This window comes from Lupinus angustifolius, chromosome LG09 (assembly GCF_001865875.1).
Source record: "Lupinus angustifolius cultivar Tanjil chromosome LG09, LupAngTanjil_v1.0, whole genome shotgun sequence".
Classification (NCBI taxonomy): Eukaryota; Viridiplantae; Streptophyta; class Magnoliopsida; order Fabales; family Fabaceae; genus Lupinus; species Lupinus angustifolius.
The window spans coordinates 12345220-12360278 of record NC_032017.1 but is presented as its reverse complement, the minus strand read 5'-3'; the positions used below and the strand labels follow the sequence as shown (position 1 = coordinate 12360278).

Genomic DNA, 15059 nt, shown 5'->3' with positions numbered 1-15059 from the left:
CACGTCATAATATCCTATTATATTTCTCATGTAAGAAAAAGATAAAAAAAAAGAAACTTCTCTCGCCCTTGGAAGAGCTAGGCCATGAGGAGATAGATGGAGGATGAAGTTGTTGACTTGTTTTGTTGAGTTTTGAGATATAATGCCCCACTTAGTAAGGGATTAATTTAAGGGCTGGAGTATTCAGATTAATGAGACCCAAATTGACTAAGTGGTCCATGGATTAAAGACACTACATACCTTAACTTAATTAACTAGTTTGGTTTGTAGTTACTTTGGCTTATTTTTCTTTTCTTTTTTGCATAGAAAAGTATCATACGCTGGGAGCATTCATATGTTACTATGACAGACCACAAATCTTAAATAAACTTGAATTTCTATAGTTTTTTGTGGAGATATAACCAATGATATTTTTTATATATAATGAACTAATCCTTTTATGTTACATATATATTTCTAAATAAACATTATTGTTAAAAATCAAACACTTAACTTTTTGGTCTATTTGTAGATCCGATAGAGTTTTATACTATTATAATAATGATTTATCGTTTCTAAGAGTTTAATAATAAGATACTAAACTTTTTGAAAAAATATACTAATTTATAATATTTTTGGACCTTTATGAGCCACATGGCCTCTCATCCTACTTCTCATGAAGTTTAGTAGCAATGTTCCCTTAGTAACTAGTAATTTTCAAACTTCGAGAAATTCTTGATTAATGACTATTCTAACTCATTTTCTATTAGAATCACTTCATTTAGACTCTTATCTATATCAAAACTAAATCACAAGGTCTTCTAATAAAATTTCACTACTCGAACCCACTTTTGCTAATTAGTTACTAACAAGTAACTGAAATAACTTCTTAGTTCTTACTAATTTAGGATAAAATATAATATTTATATTATAAAATATTATTTGTGAAAATATTGCTCGTATATAAGCATAGGGGATGTTATTATTATCCACGTGGATCACCCCAATCAATTAAATAAATATAAGTATATTAATAAAAAACTGAAATTGAACAAAATAATTGAACAAGCAAATGTGTTATGCCAGCAAATAATTATTAATTAAAATTGCTTAAATAACATGCACAGATTCCAGATCTTTGAAGCTATTATTACTCATGATGTGTCGGTAATAATTGATTTATTTATTCAAAATTAAAAATAATCCTAAAATTAAAATTTTAAAAAATGAATGAAATCAGAAATGAAAAAGCTTAGCATAATCATTCATCACCCTTTAACCATTTTCTTTATTCCCACACAGATCTTCAGCTTAGCTTTGAGTTTCTCATTCATCACCTTTATTTTGTTAATAAAATTCTAATTTTTATGAACAACATTGGTTTATTATTTTACTTGATCTGTTAGAACCAAGAAAGGGGTGATTTTGGAAAATGTTGGATTTATGAAGAGAAAAAATTAGCGGGGTTTGATTGGATCGAGAAAAAGACTCAAACTTTGCACATTTCAGGTTCTGGAGTGCGTGGATCTTCTAAAAGCTGTTGATTTGATTGAGCAAGGAAAAAAAAGTTAATTTTTTTTCAGCTCAAGGTGGTTTTCAACTTTTTCCTCTGCCATTGGAGAAGAATGAAGTTTAAAGGTGAAGTAGCTATTTTAGTAGGTTGAAAAAGTTGGTGCTTTACTTTGCACTAGTTAAAATATAATAAAATGAATACTTGAGTTGTTGAATTTCCGTGTTAGTTAAAGATTAAAGTAACTGAGTTTACTATCTAAAAACAGATAAAAAGGATAGATACTAAAAGATAGTGTTTATGTGTTTTGTGTTTTACTTTTACTCCTTTTGGTGATATAGCTTTAAATGCTGAGATACTAGTAGTTATGTTGTCATATTTAAAGATAATCTGAATTGGGTTTGTGAGGTTATGAGATCTCTGACAAAAAAAGTTTTCTTTATCCTTAGATTCGTTGTGTTTTTGGTGATTGTTGATTTTTCTATGCTCAAAAGGTTCCTGCTATTATTGCCATGTGAAGATTAAATTCAGAATCTACTGATTATTCTGTTTTAATTGCTTGGTATTAATGAAAGACCATGTTGACTTATACTTTGCATTTAGATCAAAACTTTTGTTGTTGGCTTACCCTTTTACCTTTACTTAAACAAAGCTTTTGAAGTGATTCACATGAAGTTCTGGCTCTGAATACATTACAGGTTCATGAGCTTTGGTAATCAAACATTAAAGCCCTTGTAGCAGTGCATAAGGTTGTTGAAAGTGGAAGAGGTTTTCAGTGCTTGAAGTTTGATTCTAGGATATCAAAATGGGGGTTCAGTGCTCCACTCTCATTCCATGTTGTGTGAATTCTCAAGTTAAGGCTTCTGTTGTTGAAACTCCAGATGCTGGTGAGTAAAATTCATATTGTAGTGCCTTAAATTGTTGTTCTCAGTAGTGATAAGAAATTATGATGGTTTGATGTATGTTTATTTTAATGTTGGTTACAGAAAATGAGGATAGAAGTGAGGTCAGTAACTCGCCTATATTCCGAGAATTTACACTAGAGCAACTTAAGAATGCAACGTCTGGTTTTGCGATTGAGAATATTGTGTCTGAACATGGAGAGAAGGCTCCAAATGTTGTTTTTAAAGGGAAGTTAGAGAGTCAAATGAGAATTGCTGTTAAGCGGTTTAATAGAAATGCTTGGCCCGATTCTAGGCAGTTTTTGGTAAGTAATCCTTTTTCAGTTTTCGTTTAATGGCTTATTCAACCTCGCTCTCAATTCTTAATTCTCTTGTTCATAACCTTGCATGGTGTTGAACTGTTGATCTAGATTAGTGGCACTGGACCATCAGTGATGAATAAATTATAAAAAGTTGTATCATTTTCTGCTGTAATCAATGTCTTAAATGGAAATTGTCAAGCCTGTATGTATTTTGCATGTTTTCCGGTCAATTTCCACTGATGCGAACAAGCAAATGCATCCAGTGCTTAACGTAGCATCTAATTTTTACATTGGATTGATTATGGCGAATCAAGTTGTGCCGGTGTACCTTCCTTTTAATTAATTAGAACAATTTTCTGTGATAACTGTAGGAGGAAGCAAGATCAGTTGGTCAGCTTTAAAATATTATTTGTGAAAATATTGCTCGTATATAAGCATAGGGGATGTTATTATTATCCACGTGGATCACCCCAATCAATTAAATAAATATAAGTATATTAATAAAAAACTGAAATTGAACAAAATAATTGAACAAGCAAATGTGTTATGCCAGCAAATAATTATTAATTAAAATTGCTTAAATAACATGCACAGATTCCAGATCTTTGAAGCTATTATTACTCATGATGTGTCGGTAATAATTGATTTATTTATTCAAAATTAAAAATAATCCTAAAATTAAAATTTTAAAAAATGAATGAAATCAGAAATGAAAAAGCTTAGCATAATCATTCATCACCCTTTAACCATTTTCTTTATTCCCACACAGATCTTCAGCTTAGCTTTGAGTTTCTCATTCATCACCTTTATTTTGTTAATAAAATTCTAATTTTTATGAACAACATTGGTTTATTATTTTACTTGATCTGTTAGAACCAAGAAAGGGGTGATTTTGGAAAATGTTGGATTTATGAAGAGAAAAAATTAGCGGGGTTTGATTGGATCGAGAAAAAGACTCAAACTTTGCACATTTCAGGTTCTGGAGTGCGTGGATCTTCTAAAAGCTGTTGATTTGATTGAGCAAGGAAAAAAAAGTTAATTTTTTTTCAGCTCAAGGTGGTTTTCAACTTTTTCCTCTGCCATTGGAGAAGAATGAAGTTTAAAGGTGAAGTAGCTATTTTAGTAGGTTGAAAAAGTTGGTGCTTTACTTTGCACTAGTTAAAATATAATAAAATGAATACTTGAGTTGTTGAATTTCCGTGTTAGTTAAAGATTAAAGTAACTGAGTTTACTATCTAAAAACAGATAAAAAGGATAGATACTAAAAGATAGTGTTTATGTGTTTTGTGTTTTACTTTTACTCCTTTTGGTGATATAGCTTTAAATGCTGAGATACTAGTAGTTATGTTGTCATATTTAAAGATAATCTGAATTGGGTTTGTGAGGTTATGAGATCTCTGACAAAAAAAGTTTTCTTTATCCTTAGATTCGTTGTGTTTTTGGTGATTGTTGATTTTTCTATGCTCAAAAGGTTCCTGCTATTATTGCCATGTGAAGATTAAATTCAGAATCTACTGATTATTCTGTTTTAATTGCTTGGTATTAATGAAAGACCATGTTGACTTATACTTTGCATTTAGATCAAAACTTTTGTTGTTGGCTTACCCTTTTACCTTTACTTAAACAAAGCTTTTGAAGTGATTCACATGAAGTTCTGGCTCTGAATACATTACAGGTTCATGAGCTTTGGTAATCAAACATTAAAGCCCTTGTAGCAGTGCATAAGGTTGTTGAAAGTGGAAGAGGTTTTCAGTGCTTGAAGTTTGATTCTAGGATATCAAAATGGGGGTTCAGTGCTCCACTCTCATTCCATGTTGTGTGAATTCTCAAGTTAAGGCTTCTGTTGTTGAAACTCCAGATGCTGGTGAGTAAAATTCATATTGTAGTGCCTTAAATTGTTGTTCTCAGTAGTGATAAGAAATTATGATGGTTTGATGTATGTTTATTTTAATGTTGGTTACAGAAAATGAGGATAGAAGTGAGGTCAGTAACTCGCCTATATTCCGAGAATTTACACTAGAGCAACTTAAGAATGCAACGTCTGGTTTTGCGATTGAGAATATTGTGTCTGAACATGGAGAGAAGGCTCCAAATGTTGTTTTTAAAGGGAAGTTAGAGAGTCAAATGAGAATTGCTGTTAAGCGGTTTAATAGAAATGCTTGGCCCGATTCTAGGCAGTTTTTGGTAAGTAATCCTTTTTCAGTTTTCGTTTAATGGCTTATTCAACCTCGCTCTCAATTCTTAATTCTCTTGTTCATAACCTTGCATGGTGTTGAACTGTTGATCTAGATTAGTGGCACTGGACCATCAGTGATGAATAAATTATAAAAAGTTGTATCATTTTCTGCTGTAATCAATGTCTTAAATGGAAATTGTCAAGCCTGTATGTATTTTGCATGTTTTCCGGTCAATTTCCACTGATGCGAACAAGCAAATGCATCCAGTGCTTAACGTAGCATCTAATTTTTACATTGGATTGATTATGGCGAATCAAGTTGTGCCGGTGTACCTTCCTTTTAATTAATTAGAACAATTTTCTGTGATAACTGTAGGAGGAAGCAAGATCAGTTGGTCAGCTTCGTAACCAAAGATTGGCAAATTTGCTTGGTTGTTGTTGTGAAGGAGATGAGAGGTTGCTTGTGGCAGAATACATGCCCAACGAAACACTTGCAAAACACCTTTTCCATTGTACGAGCTCCTTTCGTGCATATGTTTTTTATCCTTGTCTTATTGTATTGAACATCTAATCAGCGTGTTTTGAATTTATGGTTTTAAGTTTTGCTAACCCTTCTCCTTTGGAAGTTTTATGACAGTCCATTTTTCGTTTATTTTGTGGTTTTTATCTGGGCTTGGGAAATTTCAAACAAAGTTATAGCAAACAATATATTAATATTATCATCACATGACTAACTTTTTTTATAACTTCTCTATTTACCGCACCGTTGTAAGAGTACAATGTTATATGAGACTAAATGATGTATAGTAAAATGTCAGCAAGAGAATAAATTTCATATAGTAGTGATAAAATGTTGTGTTAGATAAATGGACATACTAGACAATATGGGATTAGGAGTAAATGCATTAGGGAGAAAGCTGAGGTAGCTCCTATTGTAGAAAAGATGGTAGAGTCGCACCCTAGGTGGTTTAGGATAACGTGAAGGAGACTTTTAGAAGCTCCAGTAAGGAGAGTAGACCAAATAGAGGCCAGTCCAATTTGTAGAAACAAAAGGCCAAGGAAAGTCATAGACAACACGATTAGGAAAGGTTTAGAGATAAGTGTTATGTCCATGGACATGATTTATGATAAAGCATTATGGCGTTGCTCAATCTATGTAGCGGACCCTACCTAGTGGGACTAAAGGTTGGTTGTTGTTGATGTGTCTAAATTAGGGGAAGCACAACCTATGAAGTGGGCAATGCGACTAAGAGTTGTTCTACATCTTGCACAAGCCCTAGAGTACTGCACAAGCAAAGGGCGTGCCCTCTATCATGACCTTAATGCATATAGAATTTTATTTGATGAGGTAAGTTTTCACTTTTATGTGTGTCTACTATTTTTGCACCTCTAAGATAATTGGAATAATATATTACATGTTTTTATAATTTTTCAGGATGGTAATCCTAGGCTTTCAAGTTTTGGCCTTATGAAAAATAGCAGAGATGGGAAAAGTTATAGCACAAATTTGGCATTTACCCCTCCAGAATATCTCAGAACCGGTATGCCATACACTGGCCATTTTTTCTTGCATATGTTTTGCACTGTGTTATCTTCAACGGAAAATCAGTGTTGCATTTTAAAATTTACAACCATGAGCGATACAGGCTTTCTAATTGCTCATCTTTTTCGGCAGGGAGAGTGACACCAGAAAGCGTAATATATAGCTTTGGTACTCTTTTGCTTGACCTTCTCAGTGGGAAGCATATTCCTCCAAGTCATGTAAGTCATTCTTATAATAGGGGAAAATAATTGCTCCAACGGAATAGTTTAAACAAATATGTGAATGGTTAATATTCCGAAACTGTAAACTGTTATGTAGAGGGATAGTAGGGAAGGAGTGAAAAGAAAATGAAGGGAAAGGGAAGAGCATATGAGGTTAATGAATAAGTTTATTTCCTCTTGTTCTAATGTCAATATTGTCAAAGGTCATCCAAATTGGGGAACTTTAAAATGTACATATAGATTAATGAGAGATGGTTTTAAGAATTTACACGATTATCCCCCATTTTCCTCCCGTCATTTGAGAAACTCCCGGACAAGGATGAGGTTTACTTAAAACCTTCCACTCCCCTCATTGCTCCTCCCAAATCTTCCACCCAAAACACAGCCATCATGGTTAGCTGGTTATGCTTGTGAATTACGATATTTACTATATCATATGTAAATCTGCATGTCTAATTATTGGAAAATTTGCTGCAGGCCCTTGATTTGATCCGGGATAGAAATCTTCAGATGCTGACAGATTCTTGTTTGGAGGGACAATTTTCTGATGATGATGGAACTGAGTTGGTACGCTTGGCATCTCGATGTTTACAGTATGAACCAAGAGAACGGCCTAATCCGAAGTCCTTGGTGGCTGCTTTGGCTCCTCTTCAGAAGGAAACAGAGGTTGGTTTATTATTATTGTTATTATTATTATTATTACTATGTAATAGTAAGGCATCACTTACTCGTAGTAACCTTTAACATTACCACTCTTCACTGCTTAGGCTCTCTTTTAGAGTTAATGTAAGAGCTTAATGTGATTGATGGCTTCTATTAGGTATATTTGCACGTTCAGTTTGATTAATTTGTCTTACCGAAGTTTATATTGCTCCTCATCTGTGTCTAGGTTCCTTCACATGTCTTGATGGGTATCCCAAATAGTGCTTCCTTTGCTTTGTTATCTCCACTTGGTGAAGCCTGCTCAAGAAAGGACTTGACTGCCATACATGAAGTTCTGGAAAATCTTGGCTATAAAGATGATGAAGGAGTGACAAATGAGGTTCTCTATCTATATTACACTTCAATGAATTGCTGCTTGCCTTTTAATATTTCATGCAAAATTTAGATCATATGTTAATTTATCATTAATGTTCTGGTTATTAATTGGTGTGCGTGTAACGGGCATAAACAGAAATTACAGAATAATCATCTTTTAGAAGACTCTAACTTGATTATTCTCTTCTCTCTTTTCTGATACTGCAGCTATCATTCCAGATGTGGACTGATCAAATGCAGGACACATTAAATTGTAAGAAAAGGGGGGATGTTGCTTTCAAGCAGAAAGATTTTAGACTGTCGATCATGTGCTACACACAGGTAGATTTCTAGCAGTGACAAGTTCGACTAATCTAAAATTGGCTTGCCATTTTTTGTATTCCGAACATGTAAACGAGTTTTATGCAATAAAATGTCACTACATATATCTCTAGTGAACATTATTTATTGGAATTAGTATTGACAGATTCTACAGTCCTAGTTGATGTGCGGTTTTCATAGTTGTGAATAAAGCTTTAGATTTCTAACTAGAGACACATCAATGTCCTGTGTTGTTACTTGATAATAAAGTGGTCAAGAATACAGTATTTTATTCTGATTTAGAGTCTATGAAGGAATCATTTTGGTAGCAACACCTCTGGTCTCTGGATCCATCTTATTCGGTTATTCACTCTAACATTGATTTTGGTTTCTAATGTCAGTTTAGTTAATGAGAATTCGTTGATTTATGCGCAGTTCATCGATGCTGGAACGATGGTTTCCCCAACAGTCTATGCGCGGCGCAGTTTGTGTCATCTCATTAGTGACATGCCTCAGGAAGCACTGAATGATGCAATGCAAGCACAAGTCATTTCCCCTGTATGGCACATTGCATCATATCTTCAATCTGTTGCCCTTTCTGGACTTGGGATGGAGAATGAAGCACAAGCAGCACTGAAAGATGGAACAACTCTGGAATCGAAGCGGAACGGAACCTCTAAACAGAAGTGAAGACTTTGTACAGAGACAATTTTCTTGCTCATTATGCTGTGCATGCATGCATGATCCCCACCACCCCAGAACATTGATTAAAAAGTTCATATTTGATACACAATAGAACCCCTTACAAAAAGTTCCTTGTGTTTGAAGATTTCTTCAACATAAAAAACAATGATTGGATGAGTGTTTGTAACACCACTCCCACTTTTTATTGGGTTGGCTAGGATGTTCATTTGGTTACATGATTTGATTGATTGAACATGAAACCGAACTTGGCAAAGTTTTCTTCTTTTTCATTTATAAAAGGGTTGAAAATGTGAAAAGTGAAAAACTCTATTGTTCCTAGCTGTGTGCTATGTGTTTATCATGACAATAATTTCTTTTTCTACTTCAATTCTACTTGTGACAATAAATGGAGTGAACTGTGATATATAAAAATAAACTTCAAATATGTATATTTTATCATTCATAAAGTTCAAATTCAAGACCTTAGTAAGGGAGAAACAAGGTAAGACCCACAATAAGCTATTTTTTGATAAGGAACATGAGACCTTAGCTCTTAAATAGGATAAGTAGATTTATTTGCACACCTTTTCAATGAAACAATGTTCTACATTAATCAATCAATTAACTTAATTGGTAAGATACCTGAAATAAGATAACCTCTTCTCTTAAATATTTTATTTCAAAAAGAAGTTATATACATTAGTCCATAAGATGTGACCTATGCCAAATTGGTATAACTTGTTTAGACTCTTTTTTTTGCAATGCTCAAAGCTTGCATACCTTGCATTTTATGCAAGGTCAATGAATCATCCACAGAAAAGGTGACACTTAAAAATAGCTTTTAGAAGATTTGCTTTGGTAATGTAAGTGCTTATTCTGCTGTACAAAATACCTTTCTCAATTATAATTTTATAACATAAAACTAAGGTAAAAGGAAAGAAGCAAAAATGAATGAAGAAAAGAAAGAAGACACATTTAGAAAACATGATTATGATGTTATTGTTGTCTTATTGATGGCATTGGAACTACTGCAAAGTAAATCATGAAGCTGATACTGTTTATAAATTCACAGCTCTAGTCATTGAAACATTGCATTAGACTACAGATGACATTCCCAGAGTCGCAATGTTCATTTACAAGACGACACATATTTATGGATGCTCCTTGTTGCTGTCCAGTTTCCGTGTGTGATTTTCTTGAGATTCTTTCTTTGATCCAAGAAAGTATTCTTTCACAGTAGTCTCTGCCGAAAGTATCCGCTTCTTAATCTGGCATTAAGAAATTATACAATCAGAACTAAGAAGAAAAAAAATCCTGTAGCAAGTAGCATTCAATTAAATCATTGTTCATTTAAAAAGTTTGAATAAGATCAACAAAACCAAAAGTACAGAAGGAAAATAAGAAACCAATGTCAACTATAAATGAATTCTCAAAGGTTAAGTAATACCAAGAAAACAGCAGCATAACACTCATTTGCAGTTATTGTAATTTAACTCAATTTTTCCATTCATCTAGTCCTATTGAAAGTCTCAATTTCGCATTGCCCCAAATCTTTAAGGAACAACAATTTTGAAAGTGGTAATCAAAATAATGTTCATGTAACTATCAGAAAGGTTGTGACAACTTTCAAGGGGTCAATATAGAATGAACCACTTGGCATTCAGTATCAGAGTAGTATTCATCAACAGGTTTGTTGAAGTTAGTTTGAGTAGAAAAATCAAGAAAAGGAGTACTAGATAATTGACTGTGGCAGTCAAGAGCAGTTCTAGATAACAGCAGAGCTAGAAATGAAGCCAAGTATTTTTTGCTTAGATCCATCACTCCAACCATTCGGAAACTCGTGGCAGTTAGGCACTAGCTCAATGATTACCTCAGAAGGTGACTCAACTGAGGAAATTGACATTCTGAAATCTGAATGCAACCAACAAAGAAGTGCTATGCACTTATGCAGAACCTTTCTAATTGTAAAGGGCACATATTTCATGAGTTTTCTGGTGAGGAAAGCAAGTCCAGGCAGCATGCTTTGGTTTTTAACTTTCAGAATTACAAAAGGTAGACTAATGTAATGCAGTCACATGATAATAGACAAAAATCTTATAAAGGTTGTCACATTAATATTTGAAATGAATAGTATCAAAAGACCAGTATGTCAGAGGCAAGAAAAGCTCATGAACTGAAAGCAAGAAAATAAATAGAAAATTCAGATAAATCTAGAGACATGTACATCACTAAAAGATTGTTCTCTGACCATTGCCATCTAACTACCTTGTTAGCAATCCTGGGAAGTATTTCAATATATATTGATTATATCTTCAAATATTTTAGTATCATAGATTCATAGAAGATTGTCATACATGTCCTATTCTGATTTGTTTTTATTTATACTCCTGATTTGTTTTCTTATTAATTTAACTCAGATTAGGACTAGGGGACTACCACTATTTGTAGAAATAGGGTTGTAGGGTTTGAATTTTGTATCACAACATCTTAAAAAACAATTGGCAATGAGAGGAGTAGCGCCACAAGTATATAAACCATACGAAATATAATGTGGCAAGCTAAGTAGGAAACATGCCCCCTCCACAAAAGCCTACGAACCAGACAAATTGCTCTTTCTGACTCATGATGGAGAACCGAAGAAGTTGAGCTCTTGGCTCAGAACCATGTTAAGGTTTCATTTCAAAAACCAGTCAACAATGCGAGGATTATCCGAGCAGGTATATAAACCATACAATGGAGAATGTTGCAGGCAATGTGGGACTTCCAACAACATCCTTCAATAGTATTCTCCATTTAGAGTTGTTTCTCTGGTTTCCATACTCCTAACCTCAAACCTAATTTCTTCATCATACCTATCTACTTGCTCTGATACAGTTAACATGAACATTGAAATTAACACCTTTAGCTGCTATCCATCTCAGCAAACACAATTTCCATGTTTCAGATAGCAATAGCATCCTAACACCTCCTAAAATCACTGTTTTTTTGTCTCCAAAAAGATCTGTAGTTATTCAAAAGCACTCAATATTTTATCTTTTGGTGTTACAATAAAGTTATGGTGCTAGCATTTCAGAATTCAGATCAAGTGGATCAAGTCCTATTCAATATTCTTATTTCCAAATGCAACTTATATACTAATACAACATGAATCCTGAAGCTAGGTCTACATTTTATTTTCCTTTTCTTTCTGTTTTCTGAAATTAAGGATCCTAATTGAAAAATAGTGACAAAGCAATTACACCAATTCTCTCTGATTATTATATAAACCATATAATAATAACATGGTCACTACTCAGTACTCACTACTAACAATACATGCTTGCAACTATAAAATCATGAAATCATAGAATAAAGTAAGAAAACCAAAAACCCAAATCTGGAAAAGGTTAAAGATTGTAGCTTTGAGTTTAGATTGAATCTTACAGGGTCGAGAGCATTGGGCTGAGGACCATAATCAGCAGTTAAGAGAAAATAGGAAGCGGTAACAGTTGAAACAATAGTTACAGTTTTCACAAGCTTCTCTGTTTTTCGATTCAATAGACTCATGATTGATGATTCTATTCCTAAGCTGAAATCTTCACTTCAACTTCAACTTGTGTTTTTCTTCTTATCAATTGTTATGTAGTGTGTTATGTACGAGGAGGTTGAGGTTTTGGAGGCTAACAATTATTTTGGCTTCTATTATGTGACCTTTTCTATTGTTAAAAAATTAAAATACAGATTTTTTTTAATGTTTATTTCTGGGGGAAAATGATTTTTTTAATTTGATTTTTAGAATCTTATAAAATAGTAATAAGGGGCTAACATGTTTTTCATAAAAAATTAATTGGACTATATTTGGATCTATTGAGGGATAAGTTGTGTAAGAAATTTTAGATTAATTTGTTAGAAATGTATATATCATTTAAAGAATAAAGTTATGAAATATATATTTTTTTAGAAACAAAATGGGATATTCTTTTTTAAGACCAATATGGGTGTACTAGATCACATCCAATGTTACCTTTAAATAACCAATTTTTTTAAGATAATAACTAAAAGTTTTATTTTTACTTAGTTGCAAGTCCTTGAAACGCATACTAAAAACATGAGCATCAAGATATGTTAATAATGTAAAGCCTAAAAAATATAAAAAATTCGATTTTTATAAACAACGTTTATTGAAAGAAATAATCACGCACTTTAAAAGGAATTAGTTAATTACCTATAAAATAAAAAATATATTTGCTTATAAAAAAAATAAGAAAAAATGAGCAATCCAAATTCCATGGGAGTCATGGTACCCAACACTACCATCCCAAAATTCTAGAAACCATTACACCAAAACCCACAAATTGGCGACTTCCCAAACACCCAACATTCTTTCTTTCTTCAAAAGGAATTTTCTAGTATATCAACAATACCTTTAAATATTAGAAATTTGGATTCGAAGTGTATACAACAAAGAAAATGGAAGTGAATATGGCATCAAAATATAAGTCCAATGTGTCATTAATAAAACATAAATATAAAAATAGTACAATAGTAATTGCAAATACAAAAACATCTAATCAAGTCAATTGATTTTAATTTTTCATCCTATCCACAAAGTGCCCACCAACATAAAAAATAATGTTAAAGAATCTATATCTTCTCTTACCTTCATCCTCAAGCAATAGTGGAAATTCATGTTTCTCTTCTCCTCCTTTAGGTTTCTGTTTTATCTTATAACTGGGCTTATTCAATATTAAAGTTCAGCTTTACTTTTTCCTGTTTGGGCCTTTTTATATTTCTTAAGCCCTTTCACCCTTTTCAGTTAGTTTGGTTACTATAAGTGTTAGTTAGATAGTTTAGGTGTTTAACAACTTTCTAAATATACTTTTTCTTTTTCTCTTCTCCAAGTTGTAAATCCTTCTCTCCAAGAATCGACAAAGGACTGATTCCTTCATTTTCTCTTTCTGCTGTGCAAATATTTTAAGATGGTATCAGAACACTAATGCTCTGATTCATCTTCCAAACTTCATCCTCTTTTCTCTTCTGCATTCTTTTCTCATCTGAAACAATGGCCAACCAAGTTTACTCCATAGACCAGAACACCAATCCTTAATTTCTTTTTCCTGGTGAGAACCATGTCTTGATCTTGGTTACACCTCTATTAAATGGAACAAATTATCACTCTTGAGCTCGAGCAATGAAGCTCTCTATTGAATCCAAGAACAAGCTCAAATTTATCATAGGAAGCCGTAAACGACCACCACCAGATGACCTTCTACATGACTCGTGGGGCAGATGCAATACCATGGTTCTTTCATGGTTACAATATTTAGTGGAACAATCCATCATAAAGTCAATCTTATGGTTTAACACACCTGCTGAAGTTTGGAAGGATTTAGAGGATAGATACTCATAAGGAGACATGTTCGTAATTGGAGAACTATTGAAGGACTTCTACCATCTAGATCAAGGTAATCTTACTATTTCAGAATATTTTACCCAAATGAAAATCTTATAGGAATAAATTGAAACTTTTATACCAATTCCTAATTGTAGATGCCCCACACAATGCTCTTGTGGAGTAATCCAGCTTGTTAGAACCTATAGAAAGCATAATTATGTGATTAAATTCTTACAAGGATTAAATGAAAAATACGCCTAGGTTAGGTCCCAATAATGCTTCTTGACCCCTTACCCAATATTAATAAGGTCTTCTCCTTGTTAATCCAACAAGAGAGGCAATTTAACATACCTAGCCTTCTTATTGTAGACCTTGAAAATAACTCTGTCTATAAACACAAAACAAGAACCATTCAGAAATCTAACCAATATATCCAACTTTAGAGGCAAATGAGGTTATTCATATAGAGGAAGAGGACATATGTGTGGTGGTGCACGTAGGAGTCAAGGAAACAAGTTCTGCATACATTGTTAAAGAACTAACCATACTATAGACAAATGCTTTATAAAGCATGGTTATCCTCCTGGATATCAAAACAATAAACCCAATAGAATGGCAAACCATCCTATTGGCACCACTAGATTTCGTATCGATCAAGAGAATAAAGATAAGTGAGATACAACCACCTAAATTTAGTCAAGGAACAAGCAAATTATTCACTAATGAACAAGTCCAAAACATCATAGACATACTGCATAAATCAAAAGAAGGAGATCATACTATCAATTCTATTATCCATACAACAACTCCCCCTAACTCATCAGGTATTCTTAAGTCTCAATGAGTCTTGAACACATGTGCTATAGACCACATTATCCATGATATAAATTGTTAGGTATCAGTGACAGAATACACCTAGAAAGGGGGGGGGTTGAATAGGTGTCGCGGTTTCCACTTACCGCTATTTGCACCAAAGCCCTATTCTGGAAAATCCCCAGTTAATCGATTAAAGCTATGACTTAATCGATTA

At 33.2% G+C, this 15059-nt stretch overlaps 2 protein-coding genes across 5 annotated transcripts; one reads left to right on the top strand and one right to left on the bottom strand.

The window, feature by feature from the left end:
• On the top strand, positions 1212 to 8907 carry LOC109357077 (probable serine/threonine-protein kinase At5g41260). Of its 4 annotated transcripts, XM_019600796.1 has the most exons (12): positions 1212 to 1617; positions 2142 to 2161; positions 2242 to 2376; positions 2476 to 2696; positions 5246 to 5381; positions 6084 to 6217; positions 6305 to 6410; positions 6545 to 6630; positions 7111 to 7299; positions 7523 to 7675; positions 7879 to 7992; positions 8407 to 8907. In XM_019600796.1, the coding sequence occupies exons 3-12, from the start codon at positions 2295 to 2297 to the stop codon at positions 8659 to 8661; spliced, it is 1476 nt and encodes a 491-aa protein (XP_019456341.1). In that variant the 5' UTR covers positions 1212 to 1617; positions 2142 to 2161; positions 2242 to 2294; the 3' UTR covers positions 8662 to 8907. The 4 variants fall into 4 exon arrangements, with proteins under 4 accessions (XP_019456341.1, XP_019456339.1, XP_019456340.1 ...); XM_019600794.1 differs by lacking the exon at positions 2142 to 2161 and having other exon boundaries at positions 2188 to 2376; XM_019600793.1 differs by lacking the exons at positions 1212 to 1617; positions 2142 to 2161; positions 2242 to 2376; positions 2476 to 2696 and adding exons at positions 3394 to 3798; positions 4369 to 4557; positions 4657 to 4877.
• LOC109357078 lies at positions 9609 to 12338 on the bottom strand. Its single transcript, XM_019600797.1, has 2 exons — positions 12079 to 12338; positions 9609 to 9923 (listed from the first exon to the last, which is right to left on the bottom strand). Exons 1-2 carry the CDS (start codon positions 12199 to 12201, stop codon positions 9807 to 9809), a joined length of 240 nt encoding a protein of 79 aa, XP_019456342.1. The 5' UTR covers positions 12202 to 12338; the 3' UTR covers positions 9609 to 9806.

Bases quoted from the DNA above. Each gene is read 5' to 3' on its own strand.
- LOC109357078 (XM_019600797.1), bottom strand. From the start codon at position 12,201: ATGAGTCTATTGAATCGAAAAACAGAGAAGCTTGTGAAAACTGTAACT. The intron at 9,924-12,078 runs GTAAGATTCAAT...TCTTAATGCCAG, and splicing joins AGCCCAATGCTCTCGACCCT to ATTAAGAAGCGGATACTTTC.
- LOC109357077 (XM_019600794.1), top strand. From the start codon at position 2,295: ATGGGGGTTCAGTGCTCCACTCTCATTCCATGTTGTGTGAATTCTCAA. The intron at 2,697-5,245 runs GTAAGTAATCCT...TGATAACTGTAG, and splicing joins CCGATTCTAGGCAGTTTTTG to GAGGAAGCAAGATCAGTTGG. The intron at 6,218-6,304 runs GTAAGTTTTCAC...ATAATTTTTCAG, and splicing joins ATAGAATTTTATTTGATGAG to GATGGTAATCCTAGGCTTTC.